This window comes from Notothenia rossii, assembly GCF_949606895.1.
Source record: "Notothenia rossii genome assembly, chromosome: 7".
Classification (NCBI taxonomy): Eukaryota; Metazoa; Chordata; class Actinopteri; order Perciformes; family Nototheniidae; genus Notothenia; species Notothenia rossii.
In genome coordinates, this window is record NC_136905.1 from 4,977,127 (window position 1) to 4,998,742 (window position 21,616).

At 41.7% G+C, this 21,616-nt stretch overlaps 2 protein-coding genes across 3 annotated transcripts in view; one reads left to right on the plus strand and one right to left on the minus strand.

The window, feature by feature from the left end:
* Positions 1-14,974, minus strand: part of nt5c3a (5'-nucleotidase, cytosolic IIIA) — a 23,759-nt gene extending 8,785 nt beyond the window's left edge. Inside the window, exons 1-3 of one of the 2 annotated variants that reach the window (XM_079640004.1) lie at positions 14,734-14,974; positions 2,484-2,582; positions 1,447-1,516 (exon numbers count right to left, since the gene is read on the minus strand). In XM_079640004.1, the coding sequence (XP_079496130.1) occupies positions 1,447-1,516; positions 2,484-2,582; positions 14,734-14,871 (307 nt within the window). In that variant the 5' untranslated portion in view covers positions 14,872-14,974. Of the gene's footprint in view, positions 1-1,446; positions 1,517-2,483; positions 2,583-5,345; positions 5,391-14,733 lie in introns of those variants that run through there. The other variant, XM_079640005.1, reaches the window with a different exon arrangement.
* Positions 14,975-18,523: 3,549 nt separating this feature from the next.
* On the plus strand, positions 18,524-21,459 carry LOC307012790 (E3 ubiquitin/ISG15 ligase TRIM25-like). The gene is made up of 2 exons (XM_079639955.1): positions 18,524-20,302; positions 20,419-21,459. The coding sequence occupies exons 1-2, from the start codon at positions 18,956-18,958 to the stop codon at positions 20,509-20,511; spliced, it is 1,440 nt and encodes a 479-aa protein (XP_079496081.1). The 5' UTR covers positions 18,524-18,955; the 3' UTR covers positions 20,512-21,459.
* Positions 21,460-21,616: the final 157 nt, after the last annotated feature.

The following is a 21,616-nucleotide window of genomic DNA, read 5'->3' on the forward strand; positions in this document are numbered from 1 at the left end:
TCCCTCAGATCCACCGCAGCCGGACTCCTATCCATTCCCACATCCACTCTCTGCAGCTTTGGGGACCAGTGTTAAATTTCGTCAACGAAAACTATGACGAAAAATGTTCGTCAACAACCTTTTTTACAGGACTAAGACGAGACGATGACGAGCTAAAAATAGATTCTTGATAATAAAAACTATGACGAAATGTATATTTAGTTTTCGTTGACGAGACGAGAAGGGACTAAGGTGTTAATGGTGGACTATCGGACATTCAAAATGCAGCATATTTTCCCTCAAGTGTCCGTCTTGCCTGTCAAAATGCATCTTACATTTCTAACTTGCAATATCATTATTTCCGCTCTCTTCACTCCAGAAGAGCGATCTCCCTGTCTCTCTCTGTGTGCGGGGGGCGGGGCCTAACAGACATGCTGCAGCGGACACAGACATCTGCCGGGGATGGAGCATTCAGAGAGTATAGAGACACATTTTGACTAAAATGTAATTTTTCATCAACTAAAAGTTGACTAAAACGTTTTGAGTTTTCGTCGACTAAAACTACAAAGGATAGGAATGACTAAAATGTGACTGAAACTAATAACCATTTTCGTCTAAAGACTAAGACTAAATCAATAACAGCTGCCAAGATTAACACTGTTGGGGACAGAGCCTTCTCAGTGGCAGCTCCTAGGCTCTGGAATTCCCTCCCCCAAGATCTCCGTGACTCAGTGGCCGTTTCTCAATCTCGAGGAAACTGGCTTCCAAGCCAATATTTCAAGGATGCTACGTCATCGAGTGCCGCCGAAGGACTGTTCCAATCTCCAGTATACTTGGAATTCCACCGAGGCTGCGTCCTTGGTTTGGGGGTAATTTCGAGGCTGCACATGGGTAGACTTCGCGTCCTTAAAATCCCCACAATGCTTTGCGCACGGACCAATTTCCCCAAATCTGTGGCGGAAAATGTAAGGCGGGGCCTCTCATATGACGCACACCTGCACACTTGCTCGCCTGTTCAACTCTTCGTTTTCCGAATGCCAGTTAGTATTCTTGCCTAGCTTCTGAAGCAAGTGACTCGGAAGACATGTGCTAACAAGCAAGCGTAATCGCGATTGAGAAACGGCCTGAGTCTCTCACAGTCTTTCAGTCCCGCATCAAAACACATCTTTTCAACTCTGTCTACCCATAAGCCCCCTCCCCTCTCAATCAACTTCCTCTTGACTGCCTTTTTTTGGTTTATTTTACTATATTTATTTGTTTGCCTGTCCTTGTTTGTCTACCCTCCCTCATACTGTAAAGTGTCTTTGAGTTGTGAAAAGCGCTATATAAATAAAATGTATTATTATTATTAAAACCTACACTAAAGGGAAGGGAAAACCCCAAAGGAGCAGAATAGGGCCCTTAAAGTAATACTTCTTCAGCCTAAACGTGACATTGAGACATGTCTCGTGTTCTCGCCGTACTTACTGTGACAGGACGGGCAGCGTTTTCCGTTGACAGCGAACTTGCTCAACGTCATGTCGAAGTCCGTGATGATCTGCAACAGAGTCGAGGACATTACGTTTACCGGAAACATACCGGAAACTCTGGGTTTTCTGTGCTAGTCTACAGGCTCAAAAACATTTCAGTTAACGCATTCATCTCTTGGTATGATTGGACTATTTGAGTTCATGATTTGGAAATAATACATGAGCACAAAGGTAACGTGTATTCAAACTAAACTTGCACACATAAATACTGATTATTTCATAATTGCTACATTTTCAATAATTCAACACAAAAGCTCAAGTTATTAAAAACAAAAGCCTACTTTTAGATAAATACAATTGGTAGTTGTTTTATCGTTAAAAACCATGTCCTTTTCTAAATCAAATCGTACAAAAAACAAGTATATTTACGTAATTTCTATGTTAAAAATAATAATGCTTGACACAGCGTTGTCTTGTTGTGGGATAACTGTTTACCAGTAGCCATATCTTGTTATTTTGTAGGGTTGTTATTTTAGAAAAATGGATTCTACATGGATCTTGATTATTTCCGGTATCGATTTCCCCCTCCCCATATTTATCAAAAGGTTATTGGATTCAAGATTCAAGGCTTTTTGTGTCATGTGTACAAAACTACAGTGTAGATATGACAATGAACATCTTAGGCTCCTCCCACAGTGCAACACAATAAAACACTTAAAATAGTACAAGTAAATACAAATACATTTGAATATAATAGAAATAGTGCAAGAATAGTCTATATACAAGTAATTGGCATATTGATATATATGAGTTGCAAACAGATGAAGGTTATGAATGTTCTTTCAAAAGTTCAGGTGTTTACCAGTCTTATGGCCAGTGGGGTGAAACTGATCCTGAGTCTGGTGGTTTTAGACCTGATGCTATGTAGGTTATGTTGCATTTAGATTATTTACAGCTTATAAATCTCTATTTTCCAGTTGCCACAGCTTCAGTACCACCAGGTGGCGCTGTTTGACACGGCTTCAGGGTATCTACCTGTAGTTTGGACGCGCCTCCTTTGATGAGGCCGCAGATGATCTGCTCCACCCTCTCGGGGTCCCTCATGTGCACCGTCGGCTTCTCAAACTGAGGCATCTGCAGGGAGAGAGAGGGAAAGAGGGTTTTAAACTGATGTTGGAATCTTTATTTTATTTATTTATTCAGACAGAGGGTGAAAAGAGGTGCTGCAGCACAGGCAGTATGAGAAAAATAAAGAGCTTTTTGAACATTAAAGCATGGAGACATGTAGAGACACTACATACTGATATACACCTGAACATCAGCAGGAGAGGACTCTTTAAAGTAGAGACACTACATACTGATATACACCTGAACATCAGCAGGAGAGGACTCTTTAAAGTAGAGACACTACATACTGATATACACCTGGACATCAGCAGGAGAGGACTCTTTAAAGTAGAGACACTACATACTGATATACACCTGAACATCAGCAGGAGAGGACTCTTTAAAGTAGAGACACTACATACTGATATACACCTGAACATCAGCAGGAGAGGACTCTTTAAAGTAGAGACACTACATACTGATATACACCTGAACATCAGCAGGAGAGGACTCTTTAAAGTAGAGACACTACATACTGATATACACCTGAACATCAGCAGGAGAGGACTCTTTAAAGTAGAGACACTACATACTGATATACACCAGAGGCCTGTACTACGAAGCAGGATGTTCTCTTAGCGGCTAACTTCAGGGAAAACTCTGGGTTTCCGGTCCTAAGACGCTGGTTCTCTTTTTAGCAGGCTAGATCTCCATGGTAACTTATGCTGAGAGGCTAGCCTGCTCCGGAGCAGGTTAGGTTGCAGGCTAAGAGCTCAACTCAGTGAAAGCACCGCCTGCTGACCAATCAGAGCTCAGTGTGCGGAGTTTAAAGCGATCAAGTCATATTACAGGAGAAAGGAAATACAGAAAAGCTGCCGTTGCAGGAAAGACGGCCGGCAAAAATCATCGACTGTGTGAACGTGAACATTAATATAATATCACCTCCTATCTTCAGAGCAATCTGACTATTATAACATTTGCGTTAAGAAAGCTTACTTAAATATCTGGCACAACATAAGTAACCGGATCAGAGTAGCATTAAGTACAGTCCGAGGCATATCACATCATAATGTATCATATATCTCCTTATCTGAGTCAGCTGAGCCGTATCTGGCCGTGCAACACTCAGTGTCACATACTGTATGCAGAAGTATTATTTTAAGCAACACATTAAGTTGACGAAACACTCGAGACAAATGTAATTAAAGTCAGATGGTGTCTTAGACGGGGCAGTGATATCATAAACCTGTTAATGGACGCATTCAAACACTTTTTCTGTTACCAGCTGTATTCACCTTGCAGGTGCAGCTATGTGGCTTTCATCCTGGATAAAGTGTTTAAGTCATGGATGTTTGAAAGTTTAACTTCTTCATATTTGTTTAATATTATAGTTGACCTTTGATTCAGGAAGTATGACGCTGCGCTGTCAGTACGCTTCTCCATGTTTGTGATTGGTTGAATGCTCCAAATACCACTCCTTTCATGTGAACGCGCACCTAACTAGATAGGACACGGCTGGCTTGAGCGATCCACTTGATAACCCGCGTCGTAGGACCGTTTAGCGAGAGCGTGTATGTTTTGGATTAGGCCAACCGGCTAACTCAAACATATCCAGGTTAGGTTGAACCGTCTTCGTAGTACAGGCCTCTGAACATCCCCTTTAAAGCTCTTTCTGACACAACAACGTTGACAGTTGAGTGTTACACACACAGTGCTGATGAAAGGCAAATAACATAAGGACTAAAACACACAAATACAAACAGCAACGTCCCCACTTCCGCCTTCTTATATTATCAGCATCAGAAACATAAAACCTAGAACACAAACTAAAAATAAATCTTCTTTCCAGACAACTCTCTAATAAGAATAACACACACTTGTGTAATATTGCAAAGAGCCAACACCTAATATCTGCTGAGTAAAGGTTTGTACTCAAAGAAAAGGTGTGTCACTCTCCGATTCTCGATTGTTTTGCAGTATTGCCTTTGAGAAAACATTGACGCGTGTAGTTGTACATTACATTTCAGTATGAGTAAGGTAGCAGTGTGTGTTTTACAGTGTGATCATCTGATGATAGCAGAATTAGGGCAGGACAATTATTCAAATTGTATTTTATCGCAATATCAAAAACAGCAGTGTTCAAAATGCAGGAGGATATTTAAAAAAAACAAATATGTATCAGATAAAACTATTTAAATTAAATATTGAGGTGCTGCCGATATGTCCTTGCCAACACATCATATTCTTCAGTTTGATACAGATCCTTGTAAAAGCATATCAAATTACATTAATCCTCTCTATATTGAAAATCAAATTGCAGTATCAGTCAAATTTATCGCATTTATATATTAATTCAGAATCGTTCGGTGAACTTTAATCTTGTTCTTGAAAGGAATCTGAAACATAAAATACTGCTTCAATTAAAAACACATGTTGGATCACTGAATGTGATACAGCCAGATGTGCTGCAGCTCAGTCTAGAGCCGTATTATATTTAGCAAAATTCAAAACACTTGAGCGGGTTTTATTATTACAATCTACCAGAAGTAAGCGGGTAAAAAAAGCCTCAATATCTGGATTAACATTACAAGCAGAAAATACTGAGGTCAAAGGTCAGAGCATCAGCAACCGGAGCAAAATAAATTACCTTTTATTGCAAGATTATGTAGATTGTTTTGTACTGTTAAAAAAATTGCTACAGCCTGGACTATAAACAGTTAACACATCCACATATACAAAAACACACACATATAGCTACACACACACACACACATAGCTACACATACTTACCACAGGTTTGTTGTGTCAGCTGAAACAGGAGTGAGGAAAAGATTGTGTTGCCGCAGAGGGCTTTTATATCTGCAGCAACTGGCAGGCAGCAGGGGGGCGTTGTGGAAATATTTTAGACAACGTAACTCCGCCCCCTTTGCGGTGAGACACACCCACACCCACAACCACAAACAAGGGCTGCACAATATATCGATTTATTTTTATCTCAACATGTACTAGAGCGATATTAAAAATCGCAGGAAGCCAAAGTCCCGGCTTAAAACCGGTATTCTACATATTTAGCTCTGAAGATTATTTGAAGATACATATTTTTTCGAAAAATGTTTACATAATTGTCATTCCTTCTAATATTGCATAATAAGTGAAAATAGTGGCAATTTATTTTAAAATCGTCCAGCCCTAACAGAAACGCAACGGCCATTTCAACTAACCGATCTCAACACCCACACACAAAAACGAGGAAAATTGGTACCTCTCTTGTACCAGCAATGTGACCTCTGACCCCTTGACAAATAGACCTTTAAAATCAATCAGAAGGACTAGCTGCTGAGCAAACACATTTTAACACACAACAACCCCCCCCCCCCTCCAAACACACGCAGGAAATAGCTTGACGGCACATGGAAGGTCATGAGGGTCAAAGTTCAACGTCAGGACACACACACACACACACACACACACACACACACACACACACACACACACACACACACACACACACACACACACACACACACACACACACACACACACACACACACACACACACACACACACACACACACACACACACACACACACACACACACACACACACACACACACACACACACACACACACACACACACACACACACACACACACACACACACACACACACACACACACACACACACACACACACACACACACACACACACACACACACACACACACACACACACACACTTGCTGGACGACATCGGAGACAGGGACACGAGATTACCTCGTCCTCAAATGCCTTGCATACCATGACTTCCAAATAACTAGGTTGCTAACCGTACACAAGCCCATGGTGTTGACTGGACTTGCAGAAGAACTCTACCGGATTTAAAAGGGGAGCAAAAGGGCTTATAAAAAGTGTAACTCTGAGCAGATGATTGCTCTACACCAAAGGCCATAACATTACTGTGCACGAAAACAAGTGCGAGTAGAAATCTGCGTGACCGAACAGCCAAGAACAAAAAGTGCAGCAAATACTGTTGTAGTGGTTTCTGATCACGTGGACACAAACGGCTTGGATAATTATTAGTGGGGAACAGGTGTTTGGTCAAATACTCAAGAGCATACTTGCCAACCTTGAGACCTCAGAAATCGGGAGCATTTCAAAATGCCGGAGCTGTTAGATTAACATTAACATGCTTATTGTAGTTCTAAGTGCGGCCTGTAGCACCATCCTTGATGGTGATGATGATATGTGTGGGCAGGAAAGGAGTGAGCAGAGAGTAGAGTAGTTGTCAATTCTTGTTCTGTTTTCTGTGACTATCTGCCTCACCCTGTCAGACTTTCAGTTGCGTGCGCTACTAAAGAGACGTGTTACCATGGAAACCAAACAATGATGTAGCTGTATTAAAGTCAGAGTGGAAACAGTCCAGAGTAAATCTGATTTTGTCAGAAATCGGGAGAAATATGAACCCGGGAGGAAACCGGGAGAGGGCAATGAAATCGGGAGTCTCCCGCGAAAATCGGGAGGGTTGGCAAGTATGCTCAAGAGATTAAAGTGGTGAATAAGAGAGGAAAACTTGGACATTATCCGACATAACATTTACAAATGTACTGGAAAAAAAATAGTGGGGACTTTTATGTCAAGGAACTACATCGCTGCATCACAGACTTCAACACAAATGTGTGTTTTAAATATGAACCTTGACCTCTCATTAGTCATGCAGTGTTGTCTTGTACAAACAAAAGCATTATATAATCCGATCGGGTCACATTCAATCCTGTCCCCACCCAGACCCTGATGGTGAGGATTTAAAGGTTGTTCGGTAGAAATGTTGGGTGTGTTTTGAAGCGTTGTCCTTCTTCGCATGCTGCTGCAAAGCCTCACACACACAGAAAATGCCTGTTATCAGTCCTATAGACTTTTTTCCAACAGCGGTCAATGTGCTTTTTTAACCCTGCCCCAAGCATTCCTCTGAAATCCCACCTGATCTACATAAGCTGTAGCAAAGGTAACTGATTGTTGGGGTTAAAGATCATCAATGACAAAGTGCAGAGCCCCTCTGAGTGTTAAACTGACAGCGGACAGTTCATGAGCTGTAATTCTCTTCTCACCTGAGAAAACCACCTGAGAGATGACTGATCCCAGCACTGTTCATTAAAAGGATACACCTCTGACAAATAACTCTGCTCATACTGATAGGACTGCATCTTCTGCTAACAGCACCATGCAGGAATGAGTCCTTAAACCTGGGAATAAGTCAGCATTTTGGCACGTAGATGCCTGAATAAAGGTGTGTGGTTAAAACAAGTTTACGAGATGTTCACGTTTTGTTCTACGACATAAAACACAGTGAATACTCCATTGGTGGTAATCTAATGTGTCTTAAAAACTGTGGTTACTAACGAGTGTCTAAATGAAACTATTAAACATCATCACGCCCAACATTAGCCACCTTTAGCTTAGCGGTGGTGACGTGAAGTCATGTGACCGTGCTGTAGTTCCTTTATAGCCCAACATTAGCCACCTTTAGCTTAGCGGTGGTGACGTGAAGTCATGTGACCGTGCTGTAGTTCCTTTATAGCCCAACATTAGACTCCTTTAGCTTAGCGGTGGTGAGGTGAAGTCATGTGACCGTGCTGTAGTTCCTTTATAGCCCAACATTAGCCACCTTTAGCTTAGCGGTGGTGACGTTAAGTCATGTGACCGTGCTGTAGTTCCTTTATAGCCCAACATTAGCCACCTTTAGCTTAGCGGTGGTGACGTGAAGTCATGTGACCGTGCTGTAGTTCCTTTATAGCCCAACATTAGCCACCTTTAGCTTAGCGGTGGTGACGTGAAGTCATGTGACCGTGCTGTAGTTCCTTTATAGCCCAGCATTAGACTCCTTTAGCTTAGCGGTGGTGAGGTGAAGTCATGTGACCGTGCTGTAGTTCCTTTATAGCTCAACATTAGCTACCTTTAGCTTAGCGGTGGTGACGTGAAGTCAAGTGACCGTGCTGTAGTTCCTTTATAGCCCAACATTAGCTTTATACCTCTGGCGATTGTATTAACGCTTAAATCATTATAAATGGATGTGTATATGTGAAGATTATCGTGCTGAACAATCATAAATAAACATGTTTTGGGCACGGATCATATTCTCTGACAATTTTCAAAAATCCCATTGGTTCCCACTTCCCACCCTCTTTATTAATAACAAGCATGGTCTCTAGTGAGTTAGAAACACTAGCGAGTAACCTTCAGCTTTTTAAGAATTTCAAGAGAGCAATTATAAAAATCAAAGATAAATCCCAACACATCTACTCTAAAAGGGGATTTCTCTGAGACCTAGTGACCTCAAGTCAGTTTGTTCCTCTTCTCACGGACCCTTTTCTTGAAGTTCTAGAAAACACTTCATACCCAACGTCCATTACACTACTAATTATAGCGATCACACAGACTAAATTACATCCTCATGACGGTTAATTACTGAGCACGAGGTCTGATAATAAATGTACTCTACAAAAAATATGCTCTACGCAGTTTAGATGGGGGGACGTTTTCTTATCAGCCAGTTAAAAATTGCAAATCCAATACATCAACACCTGTCAAAACTGAATGTTGGCACTCCCACAAGTACATGAATCCTCCAAGCTGAAACAAGACATTAACCCATTCTTAATGATGTGAACCTGGTGTGATGTTAAGACATGTCTGGGTGTGATTAATGTAGCAAGGGCCTGCTTTTGTAACAAGGCCCTTTATCAGTGTCCTGTGGCCCCACCTCAGAACTGCTCTGGTTCTTATGGATACCGCCATCTGTTGCTACTGATAAAGCAGCATGGCCGCTGTAAGAGGGGGATGGACCCGACCCAAGTTCAAATGGAGTTCCTTTCTCTTGTTGTTGAATCAACAGAACTCCCACACTACTGATAGATTAGACTGATTTGAAGACTAACACAATCCTATAATAAAAAAGATATGCATGTTCACATTCAAGATGTCTTGCTGTAAGGGCTATTATTAAAATTGGACTTAATTGCAAAAGAGGGGCAGTGTAAATCGTACTATTGATATTAGAATTGTGTCAAAATGAAGTGGCTAATAATGCTGAATGATTGCCAAACCCTAACCAAATAAATACCTTGTGAACGATCAAGGAAACCAAGTCATCAACATGTCTTCATAGAATCAATTTCCACGGGTTAGGGTTAGCTTGCCAAGGAGATGTTCATGTTTCCTCTTTGCAGAAAGGTCAGAAGTCCCAAAGAGCTACAGTGATGCTTCCAGCACTAGGCATTATAGAGACTGTGGTGTCTAGTTGCTGAAAGGCTTGCTAAGCCATTGGCACTTTGCTACAGATCACCTCTAATATGATCCTGCTCAAAAACGGATGCTCATTGCTTTAGTGATTCTAGAGAAAGCATTCGTTTTGAAACATGGGAAATAAACCCAGTATGTAAACGGGCATCTTGCTGATCAAATTAAAGAAACCACTGTGTACTGGATATACTGAATAAAGTACTCCAAAGTCTGTGTGTGTTGCCTTGGTCTTATTGTATTTGCCCCTTTCCATAAATATACATCCAGGAGGGCTGATTTCTCTCCTGGTTGTTATTTCCCAGAAGAAACAGCAGCCTTGAGGTTCAAGTGTGGCTCTGTTCTGCCCTCCAGAGATCGATAAGACGAGACACACAGTTTCATCTTCAACTAACAGTCAGGCACTAAATCATGTTTGCAGCAGACATCTCGGCTGGACGTAGCACAAAAAGCAACGACCTAACTGTATTCATAGACTATCAGTACAACAACCAGTGAGGTAGAGTAATAAGAGCAACACATTGAAGGCAGTATCTTTTGAAGACACAGTAAGGATCCAGACATGACCAACATCACACCACACTTTGTTATCTAGTGTCAGTCTAATCATAGTCACAGGATACACTGACTGCACACAACCGTATTAAACAGGAAGGTCTGGATCAAAGTGAACAAGCGCTTACTGGACTACACTCTCATCCGATCCTCCATTTAACAACCCAAGCTGCACAAGTTTGAAACAAACAGTGCACAGCTCTGAATGTAAACCACCAGAGACAATGTGTTAAAAACAGGCCTTCTGAAATACACCAGGGCCAACTGTAGGACACAAATGCATCTATAGGACAATGGTAAAAAAAGATATAACTGTTAACAACAGCTAGAGTCTGCCATTAATCCTAAATCGTGGATAAATGCCTGGCGGATCCTGTGTACATGAGCAAGATATGAACCCCAGGTTGCTATTGATATGCACAATTGAGAAAGTATAATTTGCTTTAGACCAAGGACTGTAATGTTAATTTAACGCGATTAACGCATGTGCATTTTTTGTCCTCGGCCGCCCCCTTGTTTCAGAGCATATCGAGTTTAAAATACCATCTATACAATCCAAGCACACTGCTGATGCCGACAGACCCGCTGATGCCGACAGCCCCGCTCCTGCCGCCCGCTTGCAGCAGCAGACCACACTTGAAAGTGTGCGGGGGAGACGCCTGGACACCTCTACGAGCTGAAAACGTTCAATAAAGATCGCTAAATGGGTGGCTACAGCTTGCAGGCCAATTTACATTGTGGAGGACGAGGGGCTGCGTGATATAACTTGGGTTGCATCCAACGACTGCACTTATGAATTGCCTTCCAGAGCCACCACTGTGTCGAAAATACACAACTTGTATGAAGCCCAAACAGCGAAGGAGGATTTAAGAAAGACTTCCGCAGTTGCGCTCACCGGAGACTATTGGACTTCACTCAGTAATGACAGTTACCTCGGGGTCACAGCGCATTATTTTGACCCACAGTGCGAACTTCAGACACACACACACACACACACACACACACACACACACACACACACACACACACACACACACACACACACACACACACACACACACACACACACACACACACACACACACACACACACACACACACACACACACACACACACACACACACACACACACACACACACACACACACACACACACACACACACACACACACACACACACACACACACACACACACACACACACACACACACACACACACACACACACACACACACACACACACACACACACACACACACACACACACACACACAAATCATGTTTTACACTTTTCTGACCAGCACTCGTTTATTTTTCTTGCCATTCTTCATGGCATTGTTCTGTCTATCCTTTGACCTTTGACCCTTAAAAACAAAGAGCAGGCCTGCTGTAAACAGAAATCACAATGGCTTTCGGGAATGAAGCAAAGAATGTGCTTTGTCGTTTCTGCCTAAGTATTCCTGAAATGACACAGTTGGGTGTTTATGAGCCTACAAGAATCACGAAACTGGCTCAGCAGAGGAATGTGCGGGTGAAATGTCTACACAGGACACCAAATGAAAGCCTGGGTGAGTTTCTGTCATGTGGCTCTTGGACTCCTGGGGTTCGGAGCGGATGTTTGTGCTTCTGTAGTGTCAGGAAACATCAAAACAGATGGTCCCAAGCTCCCAGGCTGGAGGTCGGACAGGAAGTGAGCTAACTGGTTTTAGTAGGAAGCTGCGGCGGCTACTACATCCCTCAACTCATCGTCTAGTGTTATCATTTCTTACATCTATTGTCAAATGGTCTGGTGTGCAGTAGGTTATAACCTAGCAAATATTGCTCTTTACATGCTCTGTCTTTGTCTCTCACAACACTATGAAATCTGATTAACACAAATATTTGGCAGCATTTACTGAAAATAAACACATAAGCTTAAGGAGGTCCTCTCCTGCTGATGTTCAGGTGTATATCAGTATGTAGTGTCTCTACTTTAAAGAGTCCTCTCCTGCTGATGTTCAGGCGTATATCAGTATGCAGTGTCTCTACTTTAAAGAGTCCTCTCCTGCTGATGTTCAGGTGTATATTAGTATGTAGTGTCTCTACTTTAAAGAGTCCTCTCCTGTTGATGTTCAGGTGTATATCAGTATGTAGTGTCTCTACTTTAAAGAGTCCTCTCCTGCTGATGTTCAGGCGTATATCAGTATGCAGTGTCTCTACTTTAAAGAGTCCTCTCCTGCTGATGTTCAGGTGTATATCAGTATGTAGTGTCTCTACTTTAAAGAGTCCTCTCCTGCTGATGTTCAGGTGTATATCAGTATGTAGTGTCTCTACTTTAAAGAGTCCTCTCCTGCTGATGTTCAGATTCATATCAGTATGTAGTGTCTCTACTTTAAAGAGTCCTCTCCTGCTGATGTCCAGGTGTATATCAGTATGTAGTGTCTCTACTTTAAAGAGTCCTCTCCTGCTGATGTTCAGGTGTATATCAGTATGTAGTGTCTCTACTTTAAAGAGTCCTCTCCTGCTGATGTTCAGGTGTATATCAGTATGTAGTGTCTCTACTTTAAAGAGTCCTCTCCTGCTGATGTTCAGGTGTATATCAGTATGTAGTGTCTCTACTTTAAAGAGTCCTCTCCTGCTGATGTTCAGGTGTATATCAGTATGTAGTGTCTCTACTTTAAAGAGTCCTCTCCTGCTGATGTTCAGGTGTATATCAGTATGTAACGTCTCTATTGTGACACTTTACTTTAAATAAGGAGAAGTGAAAAGTGGCAGATGAATATGAGATCAATCCTTCGCGGTAGGTGAGCTTGAATGATTGTGTGTCTGTGTAAATAGACCGTACATCCTTAAATGCACCTGTAAAGTGAAGCGACATAACTCAAAGGTGAATCATATAAATCCTATTGACAGTTACACCCAGTATATACTAACGCCCTGCTGTACATGCAACATTCAAAGTCTACATACACTGGAAATAAATCAAGTTTTAAATCCATGCAGCACAGATCAAAAATCAGGTTTTTGAAAAACAAAAACAACTTATTTTCCACCACTTCTGTTTGAATGAATAAGGGATATCATCAAATGGGTCCAATACCCATAATACCCCCAGGAAGTTAAAAAGAAACAAAAGTGTTTTTCTAAAGCAATAATACAATACAATTATATTTATATCACATGGTTATTTGTTTTGCCTGCACAGGTTTAAAAGTCGAACAAGAAAATATATTTTGCAAAAACGAATAAAGCAGGAATTATGTTGTCTATGCTGATACAGGCAAATGTAAAACATACCTAAATGCTCAATTAAAAATGTTCGTCAAACTAAGTCTTCAACATAATTTGCTGTATAAAAATAACAGGTGTCACACGCCTAAAAACGAAGAGGCGCATTATATATATTGTTTTCTTTCCTACATTCCTCTGTTCTGCACCTCTTTGTGAGGAATGTTGACATTTGTGCAGCAGCCTGCTTCCTGTCGGACAGGTGAGAGACAGGACAGTGCGAAGTGCGAACTCTCTGTTGTTCTGTTTCAGAGGGAGAGCTTCACAGAGCTTCACTGACACACAGAGGGTCATCTGGGACACAGAGGAGCTGTTTCTGTTGGAGAACAGCAATGTGATGACCTCTAAAAAAACAGCTGCCGTTTTGGGAATATCCGCGCATGCGCACAGCGTTGTGTAGATACACTACTGTCAAGTGACCAACATTACGGTGTCATATTTCCGAGTAAGATTTTCAGAATAAAGGCACATCTCCTGTAGGAGTTGCTTAGGGTAACATTTAAAGTAAATATTATGCATTTACTGCCCTACTTACTCTATCAATCTATCTCATAATGTGTAAGGTTATTTTGGCACACATATCACTATCATAATGTGTTGATTTAAGTATTGCCAGTTCTGCACAACCCTCCACATATTTTGCACATTTGTACACGAGCTACCTCTCATCCACTTTCCATGACAATACTAAACATATTTTATTGTATATGTATACTGCAAGTTATGTTGTTTTATCCAGATCCAGATTTCATATATATCATTTTCTATATCTTAATGTATATTAGTATTATCTTTCTATCATCATTTTTATTTGATTTTGTTGTTCTTACTTTTTATCTTCTTTAACTGTGTTTAAGTATGCATTATGTACACCAAAACAAATTCCTCGTATGTGTAAATCTACTTGGCAATAAACCTGTTTCTGATTCTGATACTGCCACTCTCAAATCCATTTAAGGGGTGCGTGCTTTTGTTTCGAAGGTTCACACTCCCGACTTCCTGTTTCTAATCTGATCTGCCTTTCCGCAGCACGAGTGTGGATGGGTTTGTTTTACTCACCATTTCAATGATGCGGGTTTTCTTGCCTGCTCGCTTCTTCTTGGCCACGATGTACTGGGCCAGAACCACTCCACCGAACAGGGCACAGACACTGGCGCTGGCCGCGGCCCCGACCTTTACCACCGCCGTCCTGTCCATCAAGGGTCCGCTGATACCGACCAGAGTACTACGTCAACCCTTCCTGCTGCACAGCCAAAGATCCTCTAAGCAAAATCAGACCTCTCACTCTGTGTAAATCATCCTACTGGTGCACACCCACAGCCAAAGATCCTCTATGCAGAACCAGACCTCTCACTCTGTATAAATCATCCTACTGATGCACACACACAGTCAGAGATCCTCTAAGCAGAATCAGACGGCTCACTTTTTGTAAATCATCCTACTGGTGCACACTAACAGCCAAAGGTCCTCTATGCAGAATCAGACCTCTCACTCTGTATAAATCATCCTACTGGTGCACACCCACAGCCAGATAAGATAAGTTGAAGGTGGGGTAGGTAAGTTTGAGAAACCGGCTCGAGATACACTTTTTGTTATATTCCATGGAATGCTCTCAACATCCCGATAGCAATGAATATCTGAAGTGCTTTGACAAAAAATCCATTAAAAAATGTCATCTGTGGAAGAAGCCGTGTCGCTGTAAAAAGCACGACCAATCATCTGAGCCGGCCTGGCTAAAATAACTGGATGGCCTACCTGCCTGTTATCCTTCCATCTTTGCACACATTTATCTCGTGCCCTCATTGATCATGTGCGCGTTCGTGTGTTGGAGGAGGGGCTCTGTAAGGAAGTAGCAGATTTTTTCCGGCTGTGTATTTTCAAATTCTAGCGCACTCGAGCTGGTTTTTTCAAAATTACCCACCCCACCTTTAAATTAAGATAACATTTACTTTATTAATCCCAATTTGGGAAACATTTTTTGTTGCAGCAGCTCAAAACAGAACTAGGCATTTTCCATAAAAAACTAATGAAAAGAGTAGAAATATACTATTCTAAAATATAGACATCTCACAATAGAAATAGAAATAAACCAGCATTAGAGAGTAACACAAATATAGAGATGACCTTGAAGAGAAAACATCTGTAAATTGACTGACAAATAAAAGATCCTCTATGCAGAACCAGACATTTCTAGAAAAAGATATCCAGTAACACGCCTCAAAAGAACAGAGATTTAGACAACAGTAAACAGGAAAAGTTAGGACATTTCTTCCTCTCAAAACGGTTATGGCTAGAAAGGATCCGTCTTGTGTAAATATGACGTCACGTTCTCGTTGTAACTCTCGTTGTAATCGGAGCGGCTCGGAAACACATCTACAGCAGTAACATGATGCAACATACACATTAATGCAGCAGCAATATTAATAGAGAAACATCAGACATAATAGTAAAACACTGCAAGGGAACATTTTATTGCACCAGGAGCTATCTTGGGACTTTTACTGCGACAACGTTGACTTGCCTGTGAATAAAAAATAAACCATAGTGTTGGTGATCTACAGTATTGTCATTCTTCTTTGAATACCAGCAAGACCGCTAACACCCTATTTCAACAATCACACTCCCTGTAATTAAAATAATTAATTGATAGTTTAGCTTCTCATCATCATTTGCTGTGGCCCACTGATGTTAACGATCGTAACTGAAAGGCTGCCTGCCAAACGTAAACATTCAGCCATGTGACGTTCAGCCAAACTCTCGCGAGAGTTTTACACAAGACGGATCCTTTCTAGCCATAACCTGTCAAAACAGCAGCTGGGTCACATGATCTGTCCCATGTCGGCTGACTGGATCCGACCAATAGGAACAGGTTAAAAAAAAAAGAAAAAGAGTCGATTAAATGGAGAGATGGTATGAAGATGGAAGACATTTAGTCATTTTTATTTTTAATAAATACATCCACCAACACAAATCCTCTTTTCTAATGTTCCAATAATGTGACTACAATTTTAAAACCATTACATCTTGTACATTACATTACATTGCATTTAGCTGACGCTTTTATCCAAAGCGACTTACAATAAGTGCATTCGACCAAGAAGATACAACCTTGAAGAAAACAGAATCATATAAGTACATCAGGTTTCATAGAGCTAAAACATTTCAAGTGCTACTCAACTGGCTTTAGATAAGCCAGTCCTTTGTTAGTATATATGTGCTTTGTTTGTAATTCTAAGGCTCGAAGTGGAGTTGAAAGAGATGAGTTTTCAGTCTGCACCGGAAGATGCACAGAGACAGCTCTGGTTAAAGTCACAAATGACCTTCTAATAGCCTCAGACAAGGGACTTGCCTCTATTCTTGTTTTGCGCGATCTCAGTGCTGCATTTGATACTATCGACCATGACATCTTATTGCAAAGACTAGAGCACTTAGTTGGCATACAGGGAACTGCTTTAGGCTGGTTTAGGTCCTATCTATCTGAACGCTCTCAGTTTGTACATGTCAACGATGAATCTTCAATGCAAACCAAAGTGAGCCATGGAGTGCCACAGGGCTCAGTGCTTGGACCTATTTTGTTCACACTGTATATGCTTCCACTAGGCAATATTATAAAGAATCATTCTGTACATTTTCATTGTTATGCGGATGATACTCAACTATATTTATCCATTAAGCCTGATGAAACCAATCACCTAAATAAAATTCAATACTGCCTTAAGGACTTAAAAACGTGGATGACCTTAAACTTTTTGATGTTAAACACGACCAAAACTGAAGTTATTGTACTCGGCCCAAAGAATCTACGAAACAAACTATCTAAAGATATACTAACTATGGATGGCATTCATTTGGCCTCCAGTGAGACTTTAAGGAATCTTGGTGTTATATTTGATCAGGATTTATCTTTTAACGCCCACATAAAATCAATCTCAAGGACCGCCTCCTTTCTTCTAACATTGCAAAAATCAGGCATATCTTGCCTCAAAACGATGCAGATAAACTACTAGTCCATGCATTTGTTACTTCTAGTCTGGACTATTGTAATTCTTTATTATCAGGGTGTACCAATAAATCAGTTAAGTCGCTTCAGCTGATTCAAAATGCTGCAGCACGCAGGCTACCTTACACTGGCTCCCTATTGAACACAGGATAGAATTTAAAATGATTCTTCTCACCTACAAAGCCCTTAATGGGCAGGCGCCATCTTTCCTTAAATAACTAATTATATATAATATGTAATTAATATGTATATATAAGTTAGTCTCTCTGCATTTCTGCGCTGGGCTAATGCTAATAATGCTAATGCTAATAATGCAATGCGAGGATAATAAAATGGCGGCTTGACAAACGTTTTTGGGAGTTTTACGGGGCGTGGTTTGCATTCCGCCCAGCCAATCAGACACAGGAACCTTTTTATCCCACGAAAGTCCCTGCTCTCTAGCAGGGACTGAAAAGGGGGTAAAAAGGTTCTCATGGACTAATGTAGTTCCTGGGAATTTTTGGTGTCAACGCAAATATATCGTAGTTCTGGTGAAATATTGTGGGAAAAGTACTCCGGTGTGAACGCGGCTATAGAGACACATATGTTGGAGGGTAAAAATAAAAGATTTAAAAGAAGGTTTCAACCACAAATCAGCATTTTGGTGTCAATTAAAGAGGACGTGTAGTTTTCAGGTTCATATTTAGTGTGAATGCACAGGATAAGGAGTTTTTTCTATATAAAAGCCCCCCCCCCCCACACACACACACACACACACAATACTACTACTACTACTACTACTACTACTACTACTACTACTACTACTACTACTACTAATACTAATTCTATAGTACTTGCAGTAAAAAACTACTTTCTGCACATCCAACTATTAAATCAATCAGCTATTTCAGGACATTGAGGTTATACATTTACAGTGGAGGAAACAAGTATTTAACCCCCTTCAGATTTTGTAAGTTTACCAACTTATTTTACAACTAAAAGCTCTTTTCAAATGAAGAGCAGGTTGTAACCGAGGCTCTGTGTAGGTCAGAGTCTGAACGCTGTTTGATAAGCCCTCTCTCTACTTCCTGCTCTGAGACACAGCCCGCTCCACTCTGTATTTCCTGGTTCCTCCCCTTCAGATCCACACTGAGGAGGATGGGTGTAACCAACATGTGGGTAAAGTACAAGAGCTGATAGGCCACATTCACCGCCCACACACATGCTGTTCAGACAACCAGTCACACTAGTTTCAGTTATCAGGAAGTGAAACTCACACACTCACTGCTACTGAGAGGCGAAATGGCGCAGAAAGGAGTTCAGCTCGACCGGGAAACCTTCTCTTGTTCCATCTGTCTGGATCTACTGAAGGATCCGGTGGCTACTCCCTGTGGACACAGCTACTGCATGAAGTGTATTACAGGCTTCTGGGATGGAGAGGATGAGAAGGAAGTCTACAGCTGCCCTCAGTGCAGGCAGAGCTTCACACCGAGGCCTGTCCTGCTGAAGAACACCATGTTAGCAGCTTTAGTGGAGGAGCTGAAGAAGACTGGACTCCAAGCTGCTCCTGCTGATCTCTGCTATGCTGGAGCTGGAGATGTGGCCTGTGATTTCTGCACTGGGAGGAAACTGAGAGCCTGTAAGTCCTGCCTGCAGTGTGTGGCCTCTTACTGTGACCAACACCTCCAGCCTCATTATGAATTGCCTGTCTTTAAGAAACACAAGCTGGTGGAGCCCTCCAAGAAGCTCCAGGAGAACATCTGCTCTCGTCACGACGAGGTGATGAAGCTGTTCTGCCGCACTGATCAGCAGAGTATCTGTTATCTCTGCTCTGTGGACGAACACAAAGGACACGACACGGTGTCAGCTGCAGCAGAGAGGACTGAGAGGCAGAGAGAGCTGGAGGGGAGTCGACTAAACATCCAGCAGAGAATCCAGGACGGAGAGAAGGAGGTGAAGCTGCTTCAGCAGGAGGTGGAGGCCGTCAATGGCTCTGCTGATAAAGCAGTGGAGGACAGTGAGAAGGTGTTCACTGAGCTGATCCGTCTCATGGAGAAAAGAAGCTCTGATGTGAAGCAGCAGCTCAGATCCCAGCAGAAGAGAGAAGTGAGTGGAGTCAGAGAGCTCCAGGAGAAGCTGGAGCAGGAGATCTCTGAACTGAAGAGGAGAGACGCTGAGCTGAAGCTGCTGTCTCTCACAGAGGATCACAACCAGTTTCTGCTCAGCTACCCCTCCTCACTGCCAGCCCTCAGTGAAGCTACACACTCCTCCAGCATCAACATCCGTCCTCTGAGATACTTTGAGGACATGACGGCGGCCCTGTCAGCAGTCAGAGACAAACTACAGGACGTCCTGAGAGAGGAATGGACAAACGTCTCATCGACTGAAGTGGATGTTTTACCGTCAGCAGCAGAGCCCACCACCAGAGCTGGGTTCTTAACATATTCACAGGAGATCACTCTGGATCCAAACACAGCAGACACACGGCTGGTATTATCTGAGGGGAGCAGAAAAGCAACACTCACGAGACAACAACAGTCTCATTCTAGTCACCCAGACAGATTCACTTATTGTCCTCAGGTCCTGAGTAGAGAGAGTCTGACTGGACGTTGTTACTGGGAGGTGGAGCGGAGAGGGAGAGGAGTTTGTGTAGCAGTCGCATACAAGAATATCAGCAGAGCAGGGGGGGGAAGTGAATTTGGATTCAATGACAAATCTTGGTCCTTAATTTGTGACAAAAACATTTATTTATTTCGTTACAACAGCATCAAAACTCCCGTCTCAGGTCCTCCGTCCTCCAGAGTAGGAGTGTACCTGGATCACAGAGCAGGTGTTCTGTCCTTCTACAGCGTCTCTGAAACCATGACTCTCCTCCACAGAGTGCAGACCACATTCACTCAGCCGCTACATGCTGGAGTTTGGCTTTATTTTGATTATGGAGACACTGCTGAGTTTTGTAAACTCAAATAGCCTGAAGTCCTTGGAGGAACTCTTCTACTTCTTAAACTCACCGTGTGTCCATCAGAGCTGATTGTCCATGTCTTCACTGCACAGAGATCAGCTGTCAATCAAACATTATGGGCGGGGCTTCAACATCTTCTCATGAGTTGTTCTGTAGATGTTGGACTTTCTTCCGGCTCCTTCCTGTGTCTGTGTAGCCATGGAGGCTGTCACTGCTCAGGAGGATCCTTGTTCACCTGAACTGATTTGTAAACTTTGCTCTAAATCTGTGTTGGATGTTTCTTTTGATTCATGTTTGTTGTTTCTCTTGTAATGCACGAGTCTTCAGAGAGAAAGCAGCAGAGCTTCTTTAATTGTACACATTTTATTCTGGCCACTTTCTAAAACAATTAAGACATTTATTGACGGATTAAATGTTATTATTGTTGCCCAAATTAACTAACACATTAGTTCCCAGATGGTTATAACACTTATTTCATCATAACAGGTTTATTTTAAATGATATTACTTACTGTCATGATCATAATCAATAAGGAAATCATGTATTATTCTGTTTTAAATAGCTTAGAGTCTTTGCTTGGGAAATAAAATGTTATTGTTTTGCAGACTAATTGTTGTTGTTGTTGTTGTTGTTGTTATCCAAATAGAAAGTGGGTACTCTGATGTTTTATAGAACATAACTTATCATGATAATAATCAATAAGGAAATCCTGTATGATTCTGTTTGAAATAGCTGAGATGAAACACATTCATGGTGTGGAGAAAGTGAAACTGAACAGACTTTACTGATGGGATGTGATTAAATGAAATGTTTGGATAATTAATAAATATTTGTCTTTCAAAAACAAAAAGGATGTTCTTCTTGTGTTATGTCCAAGGTGCCATACGAAGCTGATGGAGAACATGTGGAACTGATCTGAGACTCATGAAGCTCAGCGCAAGTTCAACCAGGGAGACCGTCTTTAATCATTAATTTACTATTTCCATGTCACTACTCTCTCT